The sequence below is a fragment of the Panthera leo genome, chromosome E1 (assembly GCF_018350215.1).
Source record: "Panthera leo isolate Ple1 chromosome E1, P.leo_Ple1_pat1.1, whole genome shotgun sequence".
Classification (NCBI taxonomy): domain Eukaryota; kingdom Metazoa; phylum Chordata; class Mammalia; order Carnivora; family Felidae; genus Panthera; species Panthera leo.
The window spans coordinates 2,507,258-2,534,137 of NC_056692.1; the positions used below are offsets into that span (position 1 = coordinate 2,507,258).

The 26,880-nt window shown below is 59.3% G+C and overlaps 1 protein-coding gene across 4 annotated transcripts in view; it reads left to right on the plus strand.

Moving 5' to 3' along the window:
* Nucleotides 1-26,880, plus strand: part of DNAH2 (dynein axonemal heavy chain 2) — a 92,618-nt gene that overhangs the window by 35,543 nt on the left and 30,195 nt on the right. For 3 of the 4 annotated variants that reach the window (XM_042914611.1, XM_042914612.1, XM_042914614.1), the window contains exons 16-55: nucleotides 403-559; nucleotides 845-1,084; nucleotides 1,387-1,575; nucleotides 1,791-1,938; nucleotides 2,187-2,379; nucleotides 3,321-3,521; nucleotides 3,609-3,765; nucleotides 4,125-4,299; nucleotides 4,702-4,865; nucleotides 5,217-5,378; nucleotides 5,467-5,570; nucleotides 7,232-7,388; nucleotides 7,539-7,621; nucleotides 7,752-7,932; nucleotides 8,774-8,912; nucleotides 11,192-11,409; nucleotides 11,671-11,772; nucleotides 12,106-12,231; nucleotides 12,496-12,606; nucleotides 12,840-13,028; nucleotides 13,406-13,509; nucleotides 13,609-13,798; nucleotides 14,349-14,529; nucleotides 15,207-15,334; nucleotides 15,683-15,835; nucleotides 16,133-16,258; nucleotides 17,053-17,271; nucleotides 17,507-17,624; nucleotides 17,844-17,980; nucleotides 18,456-18,593; nucleotides 18,678-18,836; nucleotides 22,185-22,337; nucleotides 22,535-22,626; nucleotides 22,907-23,105; nucleotides 23,238-23,462; nucleotides 24,447-24,551; nucleotides 25,692-25,880; nucleotides 25,980-26,065; nucleotides 26,332-26,462; nucleotides 26,612-26,761. In XM_042914611.1, coding sequence (XP_042770545.1) covers nucleotides 403-559; nucleotides 845-1,084; nucleotides 1,387-1,575; nucleotides 1,791-1,938; nucleotides 2,187-2,379; nucleotides 3,321-3,521; nucleotides 3,609-3,765; nucleotides 4,125-4,299; nucleotides 4,702-4,865; nucleotides 5,217-5,378; nucleotides 5,467-5,570; nucleotides 7,232-7,388; nucleotides 7,539-7,621; nucleotides 7,752-7,932; nucleotides 8,774-8,912; nucleotides 11,192-11,409; nucleotides 11,671-11,772; nucleotides 12,106-12,231; nucleotides 12,496-12,606; nucleotides 12,840-13,028; nucleotides 13,406-13,509; nucleotides 13,609-13,798; nucleotides 14,349-14,529; nucleotides 15,207-15,334; nucleotides 15,683-15,835; nucleotides 16,133-16,258; nucleotides 17,053-17,271; nucleotides 17,507-17,624; nucleotides 17,844-17,980; nucleotides 18,456-18,593; nucleotides 18,678-18,836; nucleotides 22,185-22,337; nucleotides 22,535-22,626; nucleotides 22,907-23,105; nucleotides 23,238-23,462; nucleotides 24,447-24,551; nucleotides 25,692-25,880; nucleotides 25,980-26,065; nucleotides 26,332-26,462; nucleotides 26,612-26,761 — 6,179 coding nt within the window. The remainder of the gene's footprint in view (nucleotides 1-402; nucleotides 560-844; nucleotides 1,085-1,386; nucleotides 1,576-1,790; nucleotides 1,939-2,186; nucleotides 2,380-3,320; nucleotides 3,522-3,608; nucleotides 3,766-4,124; nucleotides 4,300-4,701; nucleotides 4,866-5,216; nucleotides 5,379-5,466; nucleotides 5,571-7,231; nucleotides 7,389-7,538; nucleotides 7,622-7,751; nucleotides 7,933-8,773; nucleotides 8,913-11,191; nucleotides 11,410-11,670; nucleotides 11,773-12,105; nucleotides 12,232-12,495; nucleotides 12,607-12,839; nucleotides 13,029-13,405; nucleotides 13,510-13,608; nucleotides 13,799-14,348; nucleotides 14,530-15,206; nucleotides 15,335-15,682; nucleotides 15,836-16,132; nucleotides 16,259-17,052; nucleotides 17,272-17,506; nucleotides 17,625-17,843; nucleotides 17,981-18,455; nucleotides 18,594-18,677; nucleotides 18,837-22,184; nucleotides 22,338-22,534; nucleotides 22,627-22,906; nucleotides 23,106-23,237; nucleotides 23,463-24,446; nucleotides 24,552-25,691; nucleotides 25,881-25,979; nucleotides 26,066-26,331; nucleotides 26,463-26,611; nucleotides 26,762-26,880) is intronic. The other variant, XM_042914613.1, reaches the window with a different exon arrangement.

Genomic DNA, 26,880 nt, shown 5'->3' on the forward strand with positions numbered 1-26,880 from the left:
GAAGCAGGCTCCAGGCTCTGAGCCGTTGGCACAGAGCCCGACGCGGGGCTCGAGCCCGCAAACCGTGAGATCATGACCTGAGCCGATGTTGGACGCTTAACCGACCGAGCCACCCAGGCGCCCCACTTTCTATTTTAATTAATTAGTTGGAATTAAATAAGAATTTTAAATTGAGCTGTTCACTCGCGCAGGCCACATGTCAAGTGCCCCACCGCCACGTGTGGTTAGTGGTGACCCTGCTGGACAGCACAAACTGTAGAAGGGTTTCCATTATCGCCAAGAGTTTTATTGGAAAACACAGCCTGGCTCGCGAACTTTCAGATTTCTCCACCGAGTGTCCTGGTGTGGGGGAGGGGTCTGCAGCGTGTGTCCGGCCGGCTGCCAGCCTTCCCTCGCCCACAGGATCATCGCCATGCTGTCCCCAGATGAGCAGGCCCTCTTCAAAGAACGTATCCGATTTCTGGATAAGAAGATCCGCCCTGGACTCAAGAAACTGCATTGGGCCTTGAAGGGGGCCAGCGCCTTCTTCATCACGGAGTGCCGTATCCACGCCAGCAAGGTGGGTCATGGTCCTGAGACTCGGAGGGTCTGTGAGGCTGACCCAGAGGCCGCTGCATGAATCATCGGGGCCCAAGTCTCGGGTGGTGGCGGAGAGACAGAGAGAGGTGTGTGTGCTTAGAGGCAAAGCGTGCTCAGGGAAGGACCTGTCCTTTGTTCTTGTTTTTGTTTTTCACATCAGCCACTCTAGCCAGAGGACAGGTGGGGGGGCTCGGGCTAAGCGGGGAGGGTCTGTCCCCACGCTGAAGCCGTGAGTCTGTCCCCCACGGGTGTGGTCTGCCCACAGGTGCAGACCATCGTGAATGACTTCAAGGCCTCCACTCTGACCATCGGCTGGCGAGCCCAAGAAATATCCGAGACGCTGCTGGTGCGCATCAGCGGCAAACGGGTGTACAGGGACCTGGAGTTCGAGGAGGACCAGAGGGAGCACCGGGTGGCCGTGCAGCAGAAACTGATGGGCCTGTACCAGGACGTGGTGGCCATCATGACCAACTCCTACGAAGTCTTCAAGAACGACGGCCCTGAGGTGGGGGTCCTCTGGGCGGGGCTTTGTGGCTCAGCGAGCCCCCCCCCCCCCCACCCCGCCGGGGCCACCGGACCTGTCTCGCGGTTTCTGCCTCCTACCCTTAGTGGGTGCTTCTCAGATGTCCCGTTCCAGTCTTGGTTCCGCCCAACCTTCCGCCTTTCCAACCTTCTTCCTTCGGGACTCCGCATCCTACGGGCTCGTTTCCTTCCCCGCTGGCTGGTTCTCGTCTCCCAGGACCTGCCCTGTGTGTCCTGAGGGTTTCCCTGTCCCCCCCCCGCCCCCCCCCCCCCGCTCCCCGCCAGATCCAGCAGCAATGGATACTGTACACGATTCGCTTGAACCGCATGATGGAGGATGCCCTGCGCCTCAATGTGAAGTGGTCACTGTTGGAACTGTCCAAGGCCATCAACGGGGATGGAAAGGCCATGCCCAACCCGCTCTTCCGAGTGCTGGTCATCCTCCAGAACGACCTACAGGGAGGTGTGGCGCAGGTGGGGGCCGCTACCGCTACCGTCCACAACTCCAAACTTTATTTTCCGTTTCCCTCGATCCTGAAACTTGGCCCTTGGCCTCGACTTTATCCTGAGGGCCTCGGGGGCCCATGCTGAGGTGTTTTTCCACCTTGCCAGTCCTGGGGCTGGTCTCCTCCACGGCCTGTGCTGAGGCCGCCTCCCCTGTGCTCCCCCCCACCCCCCCGCCCCCGCAGGTGGAATTCTCACCCTCTCTGCAGACCCTGGCGGGCATGGTCAACGACATTGGCAGCCACCTCTTCTCCACCATCTCGGTCTTCCGCCACCTCCCTGAAATTCTCATCAGACGCAAGTTTCAGCGCGACCCCATCCACGTCATCGTGGGTGAGTGGGCGGTGGGGAGGGCGCCGGGCGCAGGGGCGTCAGGGGCTCGGAGGGCAGGGTTGGGCGGGGCCGGCAGGAGAGGCCAGGGCCGCTTCCGGACACGCGGGGGGCCGGGGAACCCGGGGTGGGGGTCAGACCGGGGAAGGTGGCGAGGGCGGGCCGCGGCAGGCGGAAGTTGGGGGACTAACGCCCGGGGGCTCCGGGCCCGGGGCGGAGGTGAGTGCGGCGCGCTTTGCTGGCTCTTGAAGAGGGAGACGAGGACATCAGGAAGATCCAGGCCCAGATAAGCGGCGGCATGGCCAGCAACGCGAGCCTGCTGCAGACCTACCTCAAGACCTGGGACTTGTACCGGGAGATCTGGGAGATCAACAAGGACTCTTTCATCCGCCGCTACCAGCGCCTCAACCCCCCCGTGTCTTCCTTTGATGCCGACATCGCCCGGTGAGGGGCCGAGGTGTCCGGGAGGCGCAGAGCCCCGGGCACGGGGCTGGGCTGGGGAGCGCCGCCGAAGCGCGTGCCCTCCGCTCCGGGCGAAGACCGCCAACCGGCAGGCGGCCCGTGCCCCCTGGGCCCCCAGGGTCCTGGGAAGCAGGTGTGACCCTTTCCTACCTGCCAAGGTTGCGAGGTCATCGAGTATACGAGAAAGCGCCTCGCGGGCCCCGAAGCCCCGTGCGGAGGTGCTCATTACCCAGGCTTCAGGGGGTGAGGGCCGTGGCTCAGGCATGCGGGGCGCCGGGGCGGTGGGGTTGGAAGGAGAGGGAGTCCAGCCGGGACGTCAGGAGAGGCTTCGTGAAGGGGGTGACGGGAGGCTGGGCTCGCCCGAGTGGGCAGGGTTTCCACAGGCAGACGTGGGCAGCGGGGAGGGCATTCCGGGCGGAGACAACAGCGCCCGAAAGGCATAAAGACGGGAACACGTGAGCGTGTTCAGCAGGGAGCGAGCGGTCTCGGACACAGGTACAGGAGCGGAGGTGTGCAGGGGGCTTTAGACCGAGCAGACAATGTCACCCTCCCAAGAGCAGTAGGGGTTCTGTTCACATCGCCGTGTGATCGATGGGAAATCGGGGCTCAGGACAGTGTAAATAACCTGTCCGAGGTCGCCGAGCCCGGGAGCAGCGGTGGGCGCTCAACTCAGATTCGTGCGACTTTAAAGCCTTGAATGCCAGACTGAGGAGTCTGACTGGCGGCCCCCGGGGCAGCGGTTGGGAAAATGACGTGATCCCAGCCGTAAGGCTGGGCTGCACTGACGCGGGAGCAGGGGGGGATGCCTCAGAGCTGCCACACGGGTCTGGGGGGTAAGAGACCGGAACCGGGACTGGCCGCGGGGCCGTGGGCTCGGCCGCCGCTGGCCCGGCCCGAACGAGCAGGAACGTGGGTCCTCGCAGCTACGCCGAGGTGGCTAACAACGTGCAGAAGGAGGAGACGGTCCTCAACATCCAGTTTGTGCTGCTGGACTGCTCACACCTCAAGTTCTCGCTGGTGCAGCACTGCAACGAGTGGCAGGGCAAGTTCACGGCCCTGCTCAAGGAGATGGCGGCCCGGCGCCTCCTGGAGCTTCACACCTACCTGAGGGAGAACAAGGAGAAGTAGGCGCACAGGCTGGGGCGGCAGGGGTGCGGGGAGGGCGGGCTCGGCCCCTCCCACTCGCAGGCTCTCTCCCCGCCTGCCTCCAGAATCAGCCACCCTCCCCAGACGCTGGAGGAGCTGGGGGTCAGTCTGCAACTCCTGGAGACCCTGCAGCACGACCTGTCCGGCCTGGAGGCCCAGATCCCCCCCATCCACGAGCAGTTTGCCATCCTCGAGAAGTACGAGGTGCCCGTCCAGGACAGCGTGAGTGCCCGTGTGCGGTCCAGCCGGGGCGGGCCCGCACCAGCGGCGGGGCGTGCAGGACGTGGGCCCCCAGGGGGTGGGTCCCATGCGGTCCCGGGGGACCGCTGAAGAGCCAGCCGGGCAGCAGGTGCGAGGTTCCGGGGCCCCCGAGAGCCAAAGCCAACTCCGTGATAATCTGGGTCAGCTTCTGGGTTTCTCTGAGGCCCGGCGGCTCGTGGCTTCATTTCTTTGGGCCTCGTGGCAAGTGGAACTTGGCCACAGACTCTGGTCCGGAGGATCAGAACGGAGGCCTTGAAAGCATTGGTGAGAGGGGCAGACCCCCTGCTCGTGGGCCATGGTCCCCTCGTCGACGTCCCCAGGTCCTGGAGATGCTGGACAGCCTCAACGGGGAGTGGGTCATCTTCCAACAAACGCTGCTGGACAGTGAGCAGATGCTAAAGAGACACAAGGAGAAGTTCAAAACGGGCCTCATCCACTCGGCCGATGATTTCAAGAAGAAAGCCCACAACCTTCTGGAAGACTTTGAATCCAAAGGTACCCCTTTCTCGACTCTTCTCCCCCTACCTCTGTTGCGACCCAGCCTTTCTAAGCCCAGGTCCCCAGGGAGGCAGGAACAAGGATGAGCAGAGGGAGGACGGTGCTGCGGAGGGGAAGGAGCCCTGGCACCTGCCTTTGGGGCCGCGCCTGCCATCGCCGACTGTTGGTCGGAGCGCACCCGAATTTCTAGTTTTCTCACGCCTTCCCGTGGCCTGCCCATTTCTGCTTCTCAAGCCACGTCTGAGAGTTTTTGCTAAGATTGACCGTCTTGCTTTCCCTCTTGTTTTCCTCCCCCTCCTCGTGTGAGGAGAGGGAGATGTGCCCACCGAGAGGTAGGAGAGCCGCGAGGGGACGACGGCCTCGAGCAGGGGATGTGAGCCTCACCCTGGTCTCCCACAGGCCCCTTCACCAGTAACGTGGGACATCAGTCCGCCCTAGAGCAGATTGCCCAAGTGCGGGCCATGCTGAATGCCATGCGGGAGGAAGAACAGAGTCTCCGCTCCAACCTGGGCATCTTCAAGATCGAACAGCCAGTCTCCAAGGACCTGCAGAACCTGGAGAAGGTGGTGTGCCGGGCCGGGCCCTTGTGGTAACCAAAGGACGGGGCAGGGGAAGGAGCTTGCGGCCTAAGGGCCCGACCAGTGCCCACCAGCAACGTAGTACGAGGCTTCCGTTTCTCCGCGGCCTCGCGGACACATGGTCACCCCACGCCCCTTCTTGGGGCCAGCCGTCCTGCTGGGCCTGGACATTGAGGACGAGCCCCTAAGGCAAGACGGCGGAGAAAGGGACGTGACCTGATGAGGCGGCCCTGTGACGCGGAGTGAACGAGGGGGGCAGAGGACCCGCGTGTCTGTCAGGGAGGAAGAGGGGGGGAGTCCTGCCACCCAATGCATCTTCTGCCCTTGGCCGTGAAGGAACTAGACGCCCTGCAGCAAGTCTGGGAGATCACGCGGGACTGGGAGGAGAACTGGAACCAGTGGAAGATGGGCCGGTTCCTGACCCTGAAGACAGAGGCCATGGAGACCATGGCCCACGGGCTGTTCCGCCGCCTCACCAGACTAGCCAAAGAGTACAAGGTGCGTGGAGGACGGAGTGAGGGCCGGGGGATGGGCCCGTGCGGGGAAGGCGGTCAGGGCTTCTGACGTCTTCCGTTGTTTTGCCCAGGACCGCAACTGGGAAGTTATCGAAACCACTCGCTGGAAAATAGAGCAGTTCAAGAGGACCATGCCTCTCATCTCGGACCTGCGAAACCCGGCCCTTAGAGAGAGGTGAGGCCGCTCCTTCGCTCCTGGGGGCCGCCCCTGGCCTGTGCCGTCACCTGGTCCTCTCAGTGTCCCCGCCCCCGCACACAAGCACCCTTCTTGAAGCCTTCGCGAGAGCCTGCCGCGTCCTCTGTCTTTCCGCTATCGCTGTCCCTGCTCCTCTGGCCTTCCGGCTCCTTCTGTCTTTCCTTCCCGCCGTGTCTGCCCTCGTTTCATGTTCTGTCACGGCTCAGCTTGACACCTTCTGTCATGCAAACGGTTGTATTCTTTTTTTTAATTTTTAAAAAACGTTTATTTTTGAGAGAGAGACAGAGACAGAGACAGAGCACAAGCAGGGGAGGGGCAGAGAGAGAGAGGGAGACAGACTCTGAAGCAGGCTCCAGGCTCTGAGCTGTCAGCACGGAGCCTGATGTGACCCTCAAACCCACGAACCGCGAGATCATGACCTGAGCTGAAGTCGGACGCTTAACTGACTGAGCCACCCAGGTGCCCCATTCTTTTTTTTTTTTTTTTCTTTTTAAGTTTATTTATTTATTTTGAGAGAGAGAGCGAGCGGGGTAGGGGCAGAGAGAGAGAATCCCCAGCAGGCTCCACGCTGTCAGGGAGGCTGGAACTCACAAACTTCTAGATCACGACCTGAGCCGAAATCTACAGTCTGACGCTTAACCGACTGGAGCCACCCAGGCGCCCCCAAAAGGTTTTATTCTGATGTAGTCCAAGGTATCACTTTCTTCCTTCATAGTTTTTGGTTTTGGACCTTGTTTAAGAAGACCTCCCTTTGGGGCGCTTGGGTGGCTCAGTCGGTCAAGTGTCAGACTCTTGATTTCGGCTCAGGTCATGATCTCACAGTTTGTGAGTTTGAGCCCCGCATTGGGCTCTGTGCTGACAGCATGAAGCCTGCTCGAGATTCTCCCTCTCTCTCTGCCCCTCTCCAACTCGCACCCTCTGTGCCTCTCTCAAAATAAATAAGTAAGCTTAAAAAAAAAGTAAAAAAACACCTCCCCTGCCTAGAGTTACACATGCATTTTCTCCATACTCTCTTCTAATACTTTATAATTTTATTTTGCAAGTTTTTACTCTTTGTATGCATCCGGAACCCACTGCATGATAGAAGAAGGCTTTGCAGCCGTTGAGGGTGGAATAAACGGTTTTATGAGAGGCATTTTAACAATCATCTATTCCTCTGGAAGGAAGTAATCGTACTTCTTTTGCATTGTGTCCAGTGCAGTGTTTCTGGGCCATGCTTCCCTGTCCAGTGTTCTGTGCTTAAGTCCAACTTGACCGCTTCACTTGCTTAACGCCCCCCTGGCCTCAGTTTCCTCACGTACAGATGGAAGAGCTAAAAGTCCGCGTGTATGTGGGTCGAGAGCATTAAATGAGCTGTTTCACGCAAGACGCCTAGCCCTGCCTGTTGTCGACGGTAAACCCGCCGTTATCAGTCTCAACTGTCTCTCCAGAGAGTCACCGGCTCCGTCTCTGTATTTCCCCACCGTGCCTAAGATTGCGTTTAGGGCCCGTTTAGTAAATACCTGTTGAATCGCGAATCAATTCATGTACAGAATCGTACTGTCCCAGCGGGAGCAAGGAAGCCTGTGGGCTGATGCTGACGCTTTTCAGTAGGCCCTCGCGGCCGGCCCCGTGGTCTGACCTCCTGTCCCTGGCTGCAGGCACTGGGACCAGGTGAGGGAAGAGGTCCAGAGGGAGTTCGATCAGGAATCTGAGAGCTTCACCCTGGAGCAGATTGTGGAGCTCGGGATGGACCAGCACGTGGAGAAAATCGGCGAGATCTCCGCCTCAGCCACCAAAGAGCTGGCTATAGAGTTGGTATGACAGAGCCCCCTTCCGTACCCCCACCACCCCCGCTCCCGGGACGCCCCCCACCGTGCCAAGCTTTCCACCATCTAACGGCCCCTCCGCGTTCCTGTTCCCTTTGGGCACTACCAGATCGCTCTGTCCCCCAATTTCTTTCCGCAGGCCTTAGAGAACATCGCCAAGACCTGGGATGGGATTCAGCTAGACATAGCTCCCTACAAGGACAAGGGTCATCACCGGCTCAGGTAGACGGGGCCTCGGCGCGCCGGGCGAGGGCAGGGCCGTGTGGCCTGGGCTGCAGAGCGGGCCCGAGGGCTGGCAGGTGGGAACGGGCTCCGATCTGGATGCCTCCCCGCTGCCCCCTCTGACACACAGAGGCACGGAGGAGGTGTTCCAGGCACTGGAGGACAACCAGGTGGCCCTGGCCAGCATGAAGGCCTCCCGTTTCGTCAAGGCCTTTGAGAGGGAAGTGGACCACTGGGAGCGCTGCCTCTCCCTCCTTTTGGAGGCCGTCGAGACGGTGCTCATGGTGCAGCGGCAGTGGATGTACCTGGAGGTCAGGACTCACGCCCGAGCGGCCCCGCAAACCCTTTCCTCCCCCCTCTCTCTCTGCAGGTCTGACGCATTTGCCCTGTTGCCAGCCTCGTTTCCTCGCTCTGAAGTCATTCCTTTTTTTTTTTTTTTAATTTACTTTGAGAGAGAGAGAGAAACAGCACACACAAGCAGGAGAGGGGCAGAGACAGAGAGAGAGAGAGGGAAAGAATTCCAAGAAGACTCTGGACTGTCAGCTCGATCCCACAAACCCGCGAGATCATGACTTGAGCCGAAATCAAGAGCTGGACACAGGGCGCCTGGGTGGCTCAGTCGGTTAAGTGTCCGACGTCAGCTCAGGTCGCGATCTCGCGGTCCGTGACTGTGAGCCCCGCGTCGGGCTCTGTGCTGACGGCTCAGAGCCTGGAGCCTGCTTCCGATTCTGTGTCTCTCCCTCTCTCTGCCCCTCCCCTGCTTGTGCTCTGTCTCTCTGTTTCAAAAATAGACAAAACTATTAAAAAAATTTAAAAAAAAAAAGAGTTGGAGACTTACCCGACTTAGACACCCAGGTGCCATATCTTTTTTTAAAAGTTTATTTATTTATTCTAAAGTCATTCTTCCATCTCGGCCCTGAGCATCTGACTCTCGGTGATTGCCTTTTGTCTTCAGTTCCCTCCTTGAAAAGCCTTTGCTCTCTTTTCGTTTTTCTTCTCGGACCAAGTATCTGGCCTCCCAACCCCAACTTGCCTTCCCCAACTTGGGGCGTCTTGCCCTTTGGCTCCTTCTCTTCCTCCCACTATCACTCCTGGTCTGGGAGCAGGGAGTGTGGGAGACACAGCCTCTCACCCCGGTCCTTGGCCCCTCAGAATATCTTCCTGGGAGAGGACATCCGTAAGCAGCTGCCCAGTGAATCAGCCCTGTTTGACCAGATCAACAGCACCTGGAAATCCGTCATGGACCGCATGAACAAGGACAGCAATGCTCTCCGGGCCACCCACCACCCAGGTCTGTCGAGCTCCACCCGGGCGGGGGCCCGCTGTGCGTGGAGGCCGGGGCCGCGTGCTTCAGCGGTCAGAGGACTGACAGTCGTCCCTGGCCTCCGTCCCGTGACCATCGCCTCTTCCAAGCTTTAGAATAACAGTTCAGCAAAACAAACTAACTCATCTCGTATTTGGGTGGAGTGTACTATAAGCTTATAGGGAGTGGGATACAGAGTCAGAGTTGAGTTCAAAATCGGCCTCCTGCCTTCCAGCCAGTGTGGTTTCGGGGGGCTTCCTCCACGCCACGGTCTCCTCCCTGCAGCGGGGGCGGGGGCTCGCGGCAGCGCTTTCTTAGCCTTCCTGCGAGGCTCGTGGAGGCGTATGTAATACTCAGTACGGGGTCTGGCGTGTGCTCAGTTGCTAGCACTGTGCCTCAGGAACCTTCGCCGAGCTGGTTCACTCAACGGGACGATACAGGTAAATGAGGTAACGCAAATCGAGCGCTTACCACGTCAGGGGCGCAGGGTAAGCCCTTGGTGACTGTTAGCTGTTGTCATCGTTACCTTGACTTTAATTGGTTTATCAGGTTAACTGGTCTTGATTGTAGATCCTTTGGTAAGCGTGGGGATGGGGTGAGGGGGTGGGGGAGAGACGCACACACAGAAGGGCCTGGTTGATTGTGGTAGGCTGGGGTAAAGAATCAGCGAGCGAGGTTTGGCGATGGGCACCAAGAACGGGTATCCTGGGAAGAGTTGTGTCAGGGGCTGTGGAGAACTTCTTTATTTTGCTTTGGGCCAACTTCACAAAAATGTTAAAAAATGTTTATTCATTTTTGGGATTCAGAGAGACAGAGCACTAGTGGGGCAGGGGCAGAGAGAGAGAGGGAGACAGAATCCGAAGCAGGCTCCGGGCTCTGAGCCGTCAGCACAGAGCCCAACGCGGGGCTCGAACCCACGAGCTCTGAAATCGTGAGCCAGAGTTGGATGCTTCACTGACTGAGCCACTCGGGTGCCCCAACAATTTTTCATTTTCCCGAGAACCTTGAGTGTACGTATTGAAAAAAACCATAGTTTTAATTATTCTGGTAAAACACAAGTATTAGGCTGTGCAAAGTTGAACAACAACATGCATTTGTTAGAGATAGTATTGGAGATCATTGGCAGAATTTCATTTTGGAACAATTTGTAAACAAAGCCGTAGAAACAAGTATCCCTGGGCTGAAGACGAAAACCACACTCCTCTCGGCCGTGGCCACAGAGCCTCCTGTGGTCTCTGCGGGCCACTTGGACGCCCAGCAGCCCACGGACTCTGTTCTTGGAGGTGTGAGGATCCCCTCAGGGTTCAGATTCCAGGGCACTCATACTTTCTTCAGAATGCTAGAAATTGGGCAAACAAGGAGACCTAAGGTTAGGAGGAAGCTGGGATTGCTGAGAACCTGCCAACGTGAATCCTTTTTTTTTAAGTTTATTTATTTTGAGGGCGGGGGGGGGGGGAGAGAGAGAGAGAGAGAGAGAGAGAGAATGAGAATCCCAATAGGCTCCACACTGTCAGCGCAGAGCCCGACATGGGGCTCGGACTCATGAACCGTAAGATAATGACCTGAGCCGAAATCAAGAGCCTGACTCTCAACCCACCGAGCCACCCGGGTGCCCCCTTGAATCCATTTTGTTTAGTGCCTTGAGCTGTTCTTTGAGGTGGGTGTTGTGATTGTTTTATGGACAAAGAGGTAAAAGCTCAGTGAGGTGAACTGACAGGCTAATTAGTGGAAGAGCAGCCGTGTTTGAATGGCCGCCGTCTGTCCCTCAGTCTAGCGCCCCTGTCGCTACGCCTCTAGGGACGCTGGCATCCCGGTGGTCGCAGACCTCTGGCACTGCGTGCGTCTGATCTACCTTTACCTCTCACGGGTTAACATGCTGGACTGTGTGCATGCGGAACAGTCTCTTAATTTGCAGAAGCTTTTGGGGTGACCTCAGAGCCCCGAATTCCTCGCAGGAACCGGACCGTTGTTCTAAGACCGTAGGGAGATGGGATGTAGTGATGTTCACAGAACCACACACGCCGCGTAACTAACGCTTGGCGTACGAACGCATCGTAGTGTGTAATAAACACCGGTAACGAATTAACGAAGAGCGTGGGATAAGTGTGATAGAGTGGCTCGGAGACACTTCTCGGCTTCCGGAAACGCTTATGGCAACACGTCCCCCAACGTTCGAGCGCTGGCAAAGTGCATACGGGGGGACGCCCCAACTCTACTCCGGGCGATGGTGAAGGGCCAGCAAATGTCACTCACTGCTCTTCCCCCAGGCCTCCTGGACACGCTGATCAAAATGAACACGATTCTGGAAGACATTCAGAAGTCTCTGGATATGTATCTGGAGACCAAGCGCCATACTTTCCCCCGCTTCTACTTCCTGTCCAACGATGACCTCCTGGAGATTCTGGGCCAGTCCCGCAACCCGGAGGCCGTGCAGCCACACCTCAAAAAATGCTTTGACAACATCAAATTGCTGAGAATGCAGAAGGTCGGGGGAGCTGGCCGGGACGGGGTGGAGGGCAGGGGACAGATGCCGATGTCACCGTAGTCAAGGCCTTGGAGGGGACCGTGCCCTCCACACAGGAGGGGGGTGGTCATGATTCTGGATCATCTGGGATAGGACTTGTCAGGACTGGTAATTTTGGGGGGCGGGGAGAGGAGCGGAGACCACCCCCAGAGGGCCCACGTACCTTCCGGGGGGATGTCAGGGGTGGGCGGGCCAGACCGTTAGCGCTTCCCGTTTTCGCAGGTTGGGGGCCCCAGCAGCAGGTGGGAGGCTGTGGGGATGTTCTCGGGCGACGGCGAGTATGTGGACCTCCTGCACTCAGTCCTCTTAGAAGGGCCCGTGGAGGTGAGCTGTGGCGAGGGTCGAAGCGTCAGGCCGATGCCTTTTCCCCTCGGAGAGTTCGCTCGGCTCCGTGACGAGGGAACGTCCCTGGGAAGGGACATCGGCCACTCTCCGCCTCCTGAAAACTCTAGCCTCTGCCCTGAACCTGCAAACCACACAGGCCGCCCCCCCTCGCCTCTGCTTCCCTCGGGGGCCCGGCCAGCGGCTGCCTGATCCTGCTTGTCCCCCCCCCGCCGGGCCCAGAGTCCCAGGGTCCTGTTTCCTGAGCCCCTGCCCTCTGGGGACGCTTGTCCCCAGCCCCGAGGCCCAGCCGCTCTGCCCTCTCGCCTCCCCCAGTCCTGGCTTGGCGACGTGGAGCGGACCATGCGGGTGACCCTGCGCGACCTTCTCCGGAACTGCCGTGTGGCCCTCAAGAAGTTTCTCAACAAGAGGGACAAGTGGGTGAAGGAGTGGGCTGGCCAGGTGAGCTGGGCCAGGGCAGGTGGGGAGACGAGAAAGACGGAGCCGCACGGGAGCAGCAGATAGAAAAAGGCAGGACCTTGTGTCTTGTTCCCCCCACCCCGTTCTGGGCTCGGGCCTGGCTTCCCTGTGCGCCGGCCCCTTAGCTCCTGCCCTTGGACGCGTGCCCGTCCCTCGGGCCAGATATTGAGACAGGAGTCGCGCCGGGTCCTGGAAGGGGCCGGGGGCGGGGGGCAGAGGTGTGGACACCGCCTCTGCGCACCGCAGATGGTGATCACTGCCAGTCAGATCCAGTGGACGGCTGACGTCACCAAGTGCTTGCTGACGGCCAAGGAGCGGGGAGACAAGAAGATCCTCAAGGTCATGAAGAAGAAGCAGGTGGGGGGCCTACAAGTACGGGGTGGGCCTGCTGGGGGTTGGAGGGGTTAACGCCGGAGTCAGAGGTCAAGGTCGGAACGAGGGTGCTTGGTGGCGCAAGTCCAGCCAAGAAGGTCCGGCGGACGCTGGGGATCAGGCGTTTCGGGAGCTGAAAGTCGTGTGAGGCTGGGATGAGGCGTGTTGGGGTTTGGTTGAGTTGCCCCCCCCCCCTCTGCCCCCTAACCCCCCGACAGGTGTCAGTGCTGAATAAGTATTCAGAGGCCATCCGGGGGAACTTGACCAAAATCACGCGGCTTAAGATCGTGGCCCTGGTGACGATAGAAATTCATGCCCGGGATGTGCTGGAGAAGCTTTACAAGAGCGGCCTCATGGACATCAGCTCCTTCGACTGGCTCAGCCAGCTGCGCTTCTACTGGGAGAAGGTGCGGGGGGCCCGGTGCTCCCGCTCAGTCCACGGTCCCCGCCGCGCCGGCACCCCAACGCTCCGTCCCGCCTCAGTTCCCTCAGCCGGCTCCACTCTGTTGCCTCCCGAATCAGGACCGACCGTCGCTACAGTCGGGGCCCACTGGGGCCCTCGCTTGACCGGGATCCCGAGAGGCTGCGGCCGGCCGTTGCCGTGGGTCGGGGCGTTCGTGCGGCGCGAAGCCCCCACCCCCGTTTTCCATCTGGGCCGTACGCCCTTCCCTCCAAACTCTGAACCGAACCCCTCATCTTCTAACCGCCGCCTCCCCACCTCCTCGGTCGTTGTCTCTGTCCGGCTCCAAGCCCACCTCTGTCCTCCTCTGCCCCGTTTCCCCAGGATCTCGACGACTGTGTGATCCGCCAGACCAACACGCAATTCCAGTATGGCTACGAGTACTTGGGGAACTCCGGCCGGCTTGTCATCACCCCCCTGACAGACAGGTCGGCTGTGCGCGGCGGCCACCAGGGGGCCGGGGCGGGGGCAGCACCTGCTGAGGGCGGGCTCCCGGGGGTCAGATAGGCCCTGTCCTCCGTCCTCAGGTGTTACATGACGCTGACCACGGCGCTGCACCTGCATCGGGGGGGCTCCCCCAAAGGTCCGGCGGGCACGGGGAAGACCGAGACCGTCAAGGATCTGGGCAAGGCCCTCGGCACGTACGTCATCGTGGTCAACTGCTCCGAGGGCCTGGACTATAAGTCCATGGGCAGGATGTACTCGGGCCTGGCCCAGGTCAGTGCCCTGCCGCCCTGCCCCAGAGGCCCCGGGTTCTCGTTTAGCCCCAGAAAGTGAACCGAAAGCCGGTCTGGTTCACTACTTTGTGGCTGACGCCGCCGCATCGCCTCTCGCCTCGGGTGGCTCTTCCCGTCGGGGGTGTCCCTGCACCTCCCTCAGCTTCCCTCAGGGCTGAGTCTTGCTTATTTGAAAAACGGACAGATCCTGTAAGTGTTAAGTGAGGTGACGTACGTCAACTGGGGCGTGGTTAGGCACTCGGTGCTCACAAGATCCCCTGCCCCAGTCCCTTTGCAACCCACACCTTTTGTGACTCTCCCCGACACCGTCCCGTCTGCTGGAATGTTCTGGAATGTGGCCAGAAACCACAACAGGGCTACGCTGCCCCCAGCCCACCCCGATAGCACTCACGTTTTGGAGGCCGCCCCACCTATCAGAGCGTTCCGGGCAGGGCGTGCTAGTTTCTAGCGTCTCCCCGTGTGCGGAGGGGGGGGGTACGTCTCTCGCTTCCAGCGACTCTGCACCCCCCCCCCCCCCCCCCCGCCCACAGACCGGCGCCTGGGGCTGCTTTGATGAGTTTAACCGAATCAACGTGGAGGTGCTGTCGGTGGTGGCCCAGCAGATCCTGTCCATCCTGTCGGCCCTGGCCGCCAGCCTCCTCCGCTTCTACTTCGAAGGCTTTGAAATAAACCTGGTGTGGTCCTGTGGGATCTTCATCACCATGAATCCCGGTATGGGGTGGGGGCCACGGAGCCGCTGAGGCTCTGGGGGGGAGCACTGGGTGTCCGCCCCCACCCCCTTCCAGGCCGGTGTGTTTAGCCAAGGGAGACGTGGCTAAAGACAACACAGTGTGAGACAAGGGTAAACACGCGACTTTCTGGGAGAACGGGAGGCAATGTTACGTCCTCCCTGAATGGGCTGACGGCCACTTGCGTGTGTATGTACGTCCCTGGTCCTCTGAGATGCTTCTCTGTCTTCTCCCGGTGGGCGAGCTCCCCGAGTTCTGGCCTTCCTGCCATCCCTTTCCCAGAAATAGGGAATCTCTCCCAACATGCAGACCCTCGTTCCCCGGGAACAGCTCCGGGGGAAGGGTCCGCGGGGAAAACAGGGAAGGGTCTAGGTACCGAAAGAGTCTGAGAAACAGCGGTGATTTTCCATCAGGACTGTCGTGAGTCACACACGGAGCTTGGACAGATGGGAAATTGTCAGCTCGTGATTGGAGTTTGAAACAGGGCCACGCGGAGAGGAGGGAAGGGGCCAGAGTTAGGAGAGCAGGGCCAGGGCCGAGGTGGGGGGCGGGGAGAGCATGTGGTCGGAGTTGGGGAGACTGGGGGGCAGGCCAGGGTTGGGGAGGGTGGGGCTGAGTGGGGAGTAGTTTGGGCTCTTAAGAAATGGCGCTGTTTTCCAGGCTACGCCGGGCGCACAGAACTGCCCGAGAACCTTAAATCCATGTTCCGCCCGATCGCCATGGTGGTGCCGGACTCTACCCTCATCGCGGAGATCATTCTCTTCGGGGAGGGCTTCGGCAACTGCAAGGTAGGCCGATGACGTCCTTTCGGAATTCTCTTACTTCCCTTCTCGGGCTGTTCCCTGGACGGAGGAGCGCCCCAGCCTCCCAGTCAGCTTACCCTACGGGGAACGGAGGCTGTCGTCGGTAGGATGTGGGGGCGGGAGAGCTCGGAGGAGGGAGGTCTCCCCTCCGTGAAGCCCCTAACCCACGTTGGGACCGGTCCCGAGATCTTTCCCACTAGAATTGTCCACAGAGCGCATCCTGGCCGACTCAGGTCCCAGGGCCGGGCTTCCTGTATCTGTAACCGTCCCGCGTGAAGGAGAAGGGTTTCTGGGGTGCTCGATGCTCCCCCCCCCCCCGTTTCGGCTCCCCAGATCCTGGCCAAGAAGGTATACACGCTGTACTCGCTGGCCGTGCAGCAGCTGTCCAGACAGGACCATTACGACTTCGGCCTGCGCGCGCTCACCTCCCTCCTGCGCTATGCCGGCAAGAAGCGTCGGCTGCAGCCCGACCTGTCTGATGAAGAGGTGGGTCAGGGACACGGCCCCTGGGACTCGACCTCCGCCGTCACGGGGCCCGTGCGCCCTCACCGAAGCTTTCCAGGTCCTGTCCCCGGTTGGGATCCCCGCCCCCCGCCCCACCCACCCCCCCGACTTCTGCTGTCCCCCGTGTGACCTGTCGTACTGCTGAACATGCGTTGTTCCTGCCCCTGAGCTTCGCCCCTGCGCCTCACCCCCTGCGCCTCGCCCCTTTGGAGAGGAAGGGCCCGGTGAGAACCCAGGCCCTGGCCGCTCAGGCCCGAAGCTCCGTCTTTTCCCGCCCAGGTTTTGCTGCTCTCCATGCGAGACATGAACATTGCCAAGCTGACCTCGGCCGACGCGCCGCTCTTCAACGCCATTGTGCAAGATCTGTTCCCCAGCACGGAGCTGCCCGTCGTTGACTACGGCAAGGTATCTGTCCCCCCATCCTCCCCCACCCTCCCGTGTGAAGCGAATGTCTTTGTTCTGCCCTCCACTGGCCGTGACCTCCTGTGGGACGGTTGACCTCTCCGGGCTTCCTCATCTCCGGGATCTCTCAGACACTCCGCTCTCTTGCTTCAGCCCCCCGCCCTCCTGACTCGCTTCACGGAGCCCTCTGAGCCCTTCTGTTTGCTCTGTGCCCAGCACCGCCCCCTGCCTCGACTTCTCTCCTCACAGGGAGGTGGGGGGGGCAGGGTGCTGAGAGGCGGCCAGGAGCTGCTGATGCGTGGAGCCATAGAATGGAAGGGGTGGGCCGGAGGGTTCTAGAAAGTACAGAGATCTCCTTCTCCTGGAACGATAGTTTAGATCCCCTGAGTGCTCCTTTCTACTGAAACCATGACCATGCTGGATAGAAATACGTCTTTGTCGATGCGTTGCTGAACTGGCGAGAAAGACCATTTCCGGGACGAGGAGGGGGGGTAAAAGTAGGGAGATAGTGCAACAACCTTACAAGGAAAGCGTCCTCGTTATTCCCGTTTTCCAGGTGAGGAAACTGAGGCTCAGAGGAGGCAACTTTCTCGGGTTCACGTAGCTGAAGCTGGGGCCCCAGGCAGGCTGGCCCGGAGCCCGGTCCCTCCACTCCACACTGGGCCCGTCCACGGCCAGAGTGCAGGGGGCCCCGGTGCCGTATCTGCCGGGCTGGACGTGAGCCTCCAGGCACTGGGGACCCCGTGAGAGTCCCTTACGGGCCTCATCCTTTCTCCCTGCGTCTTGGCTTCCCTCAGCTGCGGGAGACCATCGAGCAGGAGACCCGCGATATGGGGCTGCAGGCCACGCCGTTCACGCTCACCAAGGTGATCCAGCTGTACGAGACCAAGAACTCCCGCCACTCGGCCATGATCGTGGGCGGCACGGGCAGCGGCAAGACGGCCTCGTGGCGGATCCTACAGTCCTCCCTGTCCTCCCTGTGCCGCGCTGGGGACCCCAACTTCAATATCGTTCGGGTGCGGAGCTGGGACAGCAAAGCCCCCCGTGGACGGCCAGGGAGGGTGGGGGCAGGAATGCAAAGGGTCGGTGGGGGGTGGGGGGCAGTGCGGACCAGGAGGGCAGGGCTGGGGGAGATGAGAGAGAGCAGGGTGGGCACAGAGCCCTGGATATAAAGGGGGCGGGTGGAAATAAGACGACGTCTTGGGGTGGCGCCTGCCGGCACCTCAACACCTCCTCCTGTGTCGCTTCCAGGAGTTCCCCCTGAACCCTAAGGCCTTGTCCTTGGGGGAGCTCTATGGGGAGTACGACCTCAACACTAACGAGTGGACAGACGGCATCTTGTCCAGCGTCATGCGGGCGGCGTGTGCAGGTGCCCAGAGGGTCACGGGGTGGGGACGGCAGGTGCCGGAGTCGCCCGAGGGGTTGGGCGGGGGGTGGGGTGGGGGGGCTGGAAGGCTCACGTTTGGGAGACGACCGCGTGGGGCCTGCTGAGTACAAGGTGGCTCGCGCCTGCCTCTCCGGGGACACGGGTGGGAAGGGAGGTCTGGGGAGAAAGTCCTGGCTTCCTGACCGTCCTCCTCCTACCAAGACGAGAAGCCCGATGAGAAGTGGATCCTTTTCGACGGCCCCGTGGACACGCTGTGGATCGAGAGCATGAACTCTGTCATGGACGATAACAAAGTCCTGACCCTCATCAACGGGGAGCGTATCGCGATGCCCGAACAGGTGCCGGCCCTGCGGAGCTGGGGACCCGGGGCACGAGGCAGGGCTCGGTGGGGGGGAAGGGGCAGCTCTGAGGGACCAGGAAGGGGGAGGATGCCTGGGCTCAGGGAGACCCGGCTCCCACGGACGGTGGGAACAGCTGATAGGAAAGAAGTCCGTGCCGCCTTCGCCGACTGCCCGGGGTCGCGTGTTCACCGGCTGTGAAGCCCACCCTTCTCCACCCGCCCACCCACGCAATGCAAGCGAGCCAGCGAGAGAGAGAGACAGAGACAGAGACAGAGAGGTCTTCCATAAGCTTAACCTTGAACGAGCTCTAAATTCTTTTAAAACGCAAGTCATTTGTAAGCCATAGGCCATCAATCACCCTGCCCCGCTCGGCGCTCGGACAGAGACACTTGGGGGCATCGAGTCCCGAGTGATTTCTCCTGATGGGAGTGGGGTGGCCGAAGGGTGAAGCTCTGACCCAGCGTGTCCTCAGGTGTCGCTGCTGTTCGAGGTGGAGAACTTGGCCGTGGCCTCTCCCGCCACCGTGTCTCGCTGCGGGATGGTCTACACTGACTACGCTGACCTGGGCTGGAAGCCGTATGTTCAGTCCTGGCTGGAGAGGAGACCGAAGGTGTGCAGGGTGGGGTGAGGAGAGGGCGGGTAACCGGTGCGGCCTGCGGGAGGTAGAGCGAGAGCCCTCTCTCGCGGACTCCAGGCTGAGGCCGAGCCCCTTCAGCGCATGTTCGAGAAGTTCATCGACAAGATGCTGACCTTCAAGAAGGATTATTGCAACGAGCTGGTGCCCCTCCCGGAATACAGTGGGATCATCTCCCTCTGCAAGCTGTACTCGGCCCTGGCCACGCCAGAGAATGGGGTGAGTGGGGGCGGCGGAGCGGGGCCCGGGCCGGGGGGCTCGTGACCTTGCGGGGCCGACTCCGGGGAACGGGGTGTCTGAGACGCGGTTTGTACACAGACCTGAGTGGAGCAGGGACCCCAGGGGGAGGCCTCACTGACCTCGCGCACGTGCCTGGCTGTGTGTGCCTGTGCACACGTGGTCGAATGCCAGACTCAGGCCTCTGACCGCTGATGGTACACAGTGAAGTGTCACTATAATTTCCTACCCGTATTGGGGAGCCGAGGAGAGTTCGTTTTGTTCCTCATTTGTCCGTCCTTTCAAAAAATAGATATTAAGTTTTGGTCTCCGGGAGGCCCTGGGCTGCTGTTCCTGCGGGAAGGAGCTCCCGGCCTAATCTGATGAGGGGGCTTTGGACATTTTCACATTAATTGACGTTTAAGAGCAATGTCGTCCAGTTCAGCATTCTGGAGTAAGGACCAAAGTGGGATATCTGTCTGTTGAGCTTAAATCACTGCCTAAAAGTGGTTTGTATCGTTTTCGAAGACATCACCACACAACCAAACCCTTGACATGAGGTCGTAGAACAGTGAGGACCTCTGGCAGGGTATGTCATTCCTGGCACAGCTGATACAAACCGAACCTGTGTGGATGGACTGGCACAGTGATGGATGGACGAAGGTCGTCCATACGGTGTCAGCCGCGCGGGCGCCGAGGAGGGCTGGCCAGGTGGCGGGGCCCGGCGTCGCGTGCAGAGGCCCGGAGGGCGGGATGGTGGGACGCGTCGTGAGCTGGGATGAGCTGGACGGATAGGCCAAGGAGTCTGGACCGACTGTGATGGACGGCAAAGCTTCGGCATGGCTTCCCGCCTACATCTTGGGACTGAGGAGTGTTCGGTATTCCGGACGGGGCAGCATCTTCTGTGTGCCCTTATCTGTCATTCTTGGAGTCTTCATTCAGAACCATCCTCAAGAGCTTTTCACGCACGGCCTGAGGCTGTTCCACGGAGCCCGTTAGAGACCGGGCGAACCGTGCCGAGTTAGCCCCGTGTGCGCCGCACGCCCGGCTCCAGCAACAGTACCTGCCACGTGCCCCCAGGGCTCTAAACGTGCTGTCTCTCGGGGCGCCTGGCTAGCTCAGCTGGTGGAGCATGTGACCCTTGATCTTGGAGTCATGAACTCGGGGCCCACACTGGGCCTAGAACTTCCTTAAGCAAAGCAAAACAAAACCAAACAAAACATAAGGGGCGCCTGGGTGGCTCAGTCGGTTAAGCGTCCGACTCTGGCTCAGGTCACGATCTCACGGTTCGTGAGTTTGAGCCCCGCGTCGGGCTCTGGGCTGACAGCTCAGAGCCTGGAGCCTGCTTCAGATTCTGTGTCTCCCTCTCTCTTTGCCCCTCCCCTGCTCATGCTCGCGCTCTCTCTCTCTCTCTCTCTCTCAAAAATAAACATTAAAAAAACCCTTTTTTTAAAAACACAAAAAAATAAACATGCTGTTTCTGCTATGAACTTGGTACATTTTCAATTTTGATTTTTAATTACACAAGGAATAGTTAACTCTGGTTTACTTTCTAAAAATTGAAAATTTTCACATAGGGACGCCTGGGTGGCTCAGTCGGTTAAGCATCTGACCCTCGGTCTCGGCTCAAGTCATGATCTCGCGGTTTGTGGTTTTGAACCCCACGTCAAGCTACTCTGCTACGGGTAGCTCAGAGTCTGCCTGGGATTCTCTCTCTCTGCCCCTCCCCTACTCACGTGTGCTCTCTCTCAAGACAAAGAAACTTTTTTTAATGTTTATTTATTCTTGAGAGATAGAGACAGAGCATGAGCAGGGAGAGAGAGAGACACAGAACCTGAAGCAGGCTCCAGGCTCCGAGCTGTCAGCAGAGAGCCCAACGTGGAGCTCGAACACACGAACGGTGAGATCGTGACCTAAGCCAAAGTCGGACACTTAACCAACTAAGCCACCCAGGTGCCCCAAGGTAAATAAACTTAAAAAAAATTTTTTTTAAATGTTTTATTTATTTTTGAGACAGAGAGAGACAGAGCACGAGCAGGGGAGGGGCAGAGAGAGAGGGAGACACAGACTCCGAAGCAGACTCCAGGCTCTGAGCCGTCAGCACAGAGCCCGACGCGGGGCTCGAGCTCACAAACCGTGAGATCATGACCTGAGCCGAAGTCGGACGCTTAACTGACTGAGCCACCCAGGTGCCCCTTAAAAATAAAAAATAAAAATTGGGACGCCTGGGTGGCTCAGTTGGTTGAGCGTCCGACTTCAGCTCAGGTTGTGATCTCACAGCTCGTGAGTTTGAGCCCCGCATCAGGCTCTGAGCTGAGCCTGTTTCCGATTCTGCGTCTCCCTCTCCCTCTGCCCCTCCCCCGGCTCATACTCTCTCTCTCTCTCAAAAATAAATAAACATTAAAAAAAATTTTTTAAATAAATAAAAATAAATAAAAATAAAAATTTTCATATTAAGCTAGAGACCTTTTTGATCATCTCTGTCCTCCCAGTGCTGGTCTGCAACCCCCTTTAGATGAATAACTACTGTGGAATGTGTGCACGTATCATTCCAGACCTTTCCAATACATATTGACATACAGGCCTGTAGGCAGTCGTAGAAAATGTGATATTTAAAAAACACATCAGGGGCACCTGGGTGGCTCATTCGGTTAAGCATCTGACTTCAGCTCAGGTCATGAGCTCACGGTCCGTGGGTTCGAGCCCCGCGTCGGGCTCTGGGCTGACCGCTCGGAGCCTGGAGCCCGCTTCCGATTCTGTGTCTCCCTCGCTCTCTCTGCCCCTCCCCCAGTTGTGCTCTGTCTCTCAAAAAAAATGTAAAAAAAAATTTTTTTTTAATAAAAAATAAAAACCATATCATGTTATACACCTCATGTACACATACAGCAATATGGGTTTGAGTTCTGTATCGGTATCCATAGATTGATTTTATTGCTTTTAAGCCTTGCACGCTGTTCCACGGTAGAACATGGCATTTTCTTTTTTCATCCCTCTACTGGTGGACATTTAGGTCATCTCGTTTTTTTGCAATTTACAGACAAGTTGCCACGACGCCCCGGGCCCCGGGCCCTAGGGCACCTGTGGGCACTTCTTCAGGGCAGACGTGGTGTGGCCACGTCACTGCTGTGCCTTCGTGACACAGCAGCAGAGAGCGTCAGGGCAGCTGCGAACTTACCAGGACTTTCAGGTCCATCTGAACGCTTTAGGTTTAGGTATACCTACAACCACACGGTGTCTCCAAATAAAACCAGGAAGGGAGGAAAACTCTAAGCTCTTGCTGCGATTCGCCACAATAGATCCCCCTCCTTTTCTTACGGATGGAGACCGAGTCCCTTCTCCTGTTCCATCCAGGTGAACCCGGCCGACGGCGAAAACTACGTGACCATGGTAGAGCTGACCTTCGTGTTCAGCATGATCTGGTCCGTGTGCGCCTCCGTGGACGAGGAGGGACGCGAGAAGATCGACAGCTACCTCCGAGAGATTGAGGGCTCCTTTCCCAATAAGGCGAGGACGCTCGGACCCAGCCGTCCGACGTTTCCTGTTTTTCTAGCACCCACGAGGTTCCCTACGCCAGGCTCTGCTTGAGTTTCAGCCGTGCCAACCCGGCCCTCTTTCTTTCACTCAGCGGGCTGTGCAAACTCCCGGCCGGCGGGGGACAGCCGGAGAAGGCTTTGGTGGCCTCACACGTGTTCCCTCCTTAGGACACGGTGTACGAGTACTTTGTGGACCCCAAGATGCGAAGCTGGACGTCGTTTGAGGAAAAGCTCCCTAAGACTTGGCGTTACCCCCCAAAGTGAGAGCGGGGCCTGTGGGGGGTCGGGCTTGGGGCTGTGGTTGGTGGGAGATGTGGGCAGAGAGCCGGGGCCTCGAGGCAGATGTGCGCTGCAGAGGAGGGGGGCTGGCTCCCAGAGGAGGCGGCTCTGGAACGCCGGAAGCAGGACGCCCGGCCTCCGGGCCCCTCAGGAGGCAGGGTGGGTGACGTCTGAGGGAGATAAACGTCAGGAGGCGGGAGGAAGCGGGCGTTTGAAAGGAGGTGGCCGGGCCCCTTGGACAGGGTTCGCTTTCCTCCCCAGTTCCCCCTTCTACAAGATCATGGTGCCCACGGTTGACACTGTTCGCTACAACTACCTGGTGAGCGCCTTGGTGGCCAACCAGAATCCCACCCTGCTGGTGGGTCCCGTGGGGACCGGAAAGACGTCCATCGCCCAGAGCGTCCTGCAGTCCTTGCCTTCCAGCCAGTGGTCTGTGCTCACCGTCAACATGTCTGCACAGGTGCGTCGTGGGGCCCAGGCCCTCCCTGCCTTCCGCGCCCTCCCTCGGGATCCAAGTGCCTGACGACACTCCTCCCGAACCCCGAGTTTCTCCCGGGAGACCCAAGCACTCACCCCGTACCCCTTCCACCAGACCACGTCCAATAACGTGCAGAGCATCATCGAGAGCAGGGTGGAGAAGCGAACCAAGGGGGTCTATGTGCCGCTTGGGGGCAAAAGCATGGTCACCTTTATGGATGACCTAAACATGCCGGCGAAGGACGTGTTTGGGTCCCAGCCCCCCCTGGAGCTGATCCGTCTCTGGCTTGACTACGGCTTCTGGTACGATCGCTCGAAGCAGACCATCAAGTACATCCGAGTAAGCATCCGGGAGACGGGGAGACTCCTGCGATCCTATATTCCTCTCCACACCGGTGGGGCCGGCCGCCTCCGGCCCCAGACTCCCGGCTCCTCAATTATCAGTCCCTGTTGCGAACTCTCCTCGGTGACTCTGCCCTGTGCTTTGTGGCCAAAGGGTCCCGTCCTCCACCTCCACGCCTTCCCCACGCTCACGTGACTCCCCCGCTGCCGTCCAGGGTGTCCCTGACTCGGGTCCCGCCTCCCCACGTCCCCCTACGGGGCACCCCCAGGCAGTCTGCACCCACAGGATTCTGAGCATCTTGTTTCTTTTTTCCAAATCCACGGGCAGCAGCCCTTCCATCCCTCCCACCGGGGGGGGGGGGGGTCCGTCTGTCTGGCACTCAGGGTCAGAAGCTCTCCTGACGGCTAGTGTATTCTTGTGTTTCTGGGAAAGAACACGCATGCACACACACATACACGCTGGAAAAAGAGGGGGGAAAAAAAACGAAGTCTAGAAAACATAGTAAAACTTTAAAAAAAATCTTTTTTGATGTTTATTTTTGAGACAGAGAGAGACAGAACGTGAGCAGGGGAGGGGCAGAGAGAGAGGGAGACCCAGAATCCGAACCAGGCTCCAGGCTCTGAGCTGTCAGCACAGAGCCTGACGTGGGGCTCGAACCCACGAACCGTGAGATCGTGACCCGAGCCGAAGTCAGACGCTTAACTGACTAAGCCACTCAGGTGCCCCATAGTCAAACGTTTTTTAAGTTACTTCCATTTTCTGATTTTGGTACATGGATTATAATGAAATTAAAACAAATACGTCACTTTAATAATTCCAAACAAACTGTCCCTAATCCCTTCCTTCCCTTCACCCTCCCTGTTCCCTTTCTGCTGTCCTGGCCCCTCTCCTCTCCCCTTACTGCCCTCATCCGGCCCCTCTGACATCCTCCATATTCCTGTGCCCTGTGTTGCCCCTTTCCTGCCTGTCTCTGCTCCCCAGGACATGTTCCTGATGGCTGCCATGGGCCCTCCCGGGGGCGGACGGACCATCATCTCCCCCAGACTGCAGAGCCGCTTCAACGTCATCAACATGACCTTCCCCACAGTGAGGGCGCGATGGGGGCCCGGGGAGGGGGGGCCGTAAGAGGCAAGCCATCCGTGTCCCAGAGAACCAGGAGGCAGATCCAGGAGGGGTGGGGGGGCCTCCGAGCGGAGGTGTGCACAGGGAGCAGTAACACGGTGGGGGGCTGCTATTTGTGGGAGCCCTTGCTTGTCCTGAGCCAGAAGAGTGTGGCTGGCCATCTCTGGCCTGTGCAGCCTTGTGGTCCTGGGGGAGGCGGACTCAGGGGCCCCAAAGACGCTAAGGAACGCCAGGGTTCGGGGAGGTGAGTGAGGCCTCCGGGGCACCCCGGAAGCCTCAGTCATCAAGATACATAACATTCGAATGCAACATTAAATAGTCAAAGCCAAAAATTCGTGGTGAACAAACACCCCAATGTTAAATAAATCCGAGACCGGTGGTTGCTGAGGGATCTCAGAGCCTGAGGCAAAAGGAAACTGCAACAATCCTGACCCCATCTTTATTTAAAATGTGCGTATTTATTCACCATGGATATTTTGCATTAATTTCAATTTTTCTTTCTTAATTTTTAAATGTTTGTTTACTTTTGAGAGAGAGGGGGAGAAGAGAGAGGGAGAGGGAGACTCCCAAGCAGGCTGTGTGCTGACAGCACGGAGCCCGACGCCGGCCTCGATCCCACAAACTAGGAGATCGTGACCTGAGGCGAAACCAAGAGTCAGATGCTTAACCAACTGAGCCACCCGGGCGCCCCTGAATTTGACTTTTATTATTTTTTTAATTTAAAAAAAATTTTTTTTAAACGTTTATTTATTTTTGAGACAGAGACAGAGCACGAACAGGGGAGGGTCAGAGAGAGGGAGACACAGAATGTGAAACAGGCTCCAGGCTCTGAGCGGTCAGCACAGAGCCCGACGCGGGGCTCGAACTCATGGCACTGGAGATGGTGACCTGAGCCGAAGTCGGCCGCTTAACCGACTGAGCCACCCAGGCGCCCCTGAATTTGACTTTGAGCATTCAGATGTTATGTCTCTTGATTTTGTGGGTTTTGCGCCCCTTTATGTTCGGCCCCCCCCTGGGATGAGTACTTAACTCCCCTCGCCGGGGTCCGGGCCCTGGCGGCCAGGCCGGGAGCCTGCGGGAGTGAGCGTGAGGGCCTGTTCCCAGGAGTCCCAGATCATCCGGATATTCGGCACCATGATCAATCAGAAGCTTCAGGACTTCGAGGAAGAGGTGAAGCCCATCGGCAACGTGGTGACCGAGGCCACGCTGGACATGTACAACACGGTGGTGCAGCGCTTCCTGCCCACGCCCGCCAAGATCCACTACCTCTTCAACCTGCGGGACATCTCCAAGGTGAAGCTCCCTCGCCGGAACGGCTTTCTCGGCTTCCTCTCCACGCCTGGGACGGGGTCTCTTCCCTCCCGCCATCCCACCGCCCCGCCTCTCCCCCAGGTGTTCCAGGGCATGCTTCGGGCCAACAAGGACTTTCACGACACCAAGTCCAGCATCACACGACTCTGGATCCATGAGTGTTTCAGGTGCGACGGCCAGTGCCACCACCGGCCCAGGGGGCCGCCCCTCCTCCGTATGCCCCGCCCCCACCCCACCCGCCCAGGGGACCGCCCCTCCTCCGTATGCCCCGCCCCCACCCCACCCGCCCAGGGGGCCCCTCTCCTCCTCCGTATGCCCCGCCCCCACCCCACCCGCCCAAGGGGCCCCCTCCTCAGTATGCCCCACCCCACCCGCCCAGGGGGCCCCCTCCTCCGTATGCCCCAGCCTCACCCCACTCACTCCCTCCCGACAGAGTCTTCTCTGACCGGCTGGTGGATGCTGCAGACCTGGAGGCCTTCGTGGGCATCATCAGCGACAAACTTGGCTCCTTCTTTGACCTCACGTTGCATAATCTTTGTCCCAACAAACGTCCTCCCGTCTTTGGTGAGCTGGCGCCCCCCCTCCCCTCCGCCGCGGGCTGCGGGCTGCGGGTGTTGGGAGGCCCCCCGGGGGGAGGGCTGGGCCATGGGGTCCCTGGGGGAGCCTGGCCACGACCGGGCCGTGGAGATCTGAGCCCGCTTCCCGCGGCCCAGGGGACTTCATGCGGGAGCCCAAGGTGTACGAGGACCTGACAGACCCGGCTGCGCTGAAGGCGGCCATGGAGACGGCCCTCAGGGAGTACAACCTGTCCCCCGCCATCGTCCCCATGCAGCTGGTACTCTTCCGGGAGGCTATCGAACACAGTGAGCACTTCCTCCGCCCGGCCCGGCCCGCGCCCTAGCTCCCGGCGTGGGCTCTTCCCGAGGCTGCTTTCCTTTCTGGCCCCAGGTGGCCAGTGGCGACGGTGGGGCTCTTCCTCGAC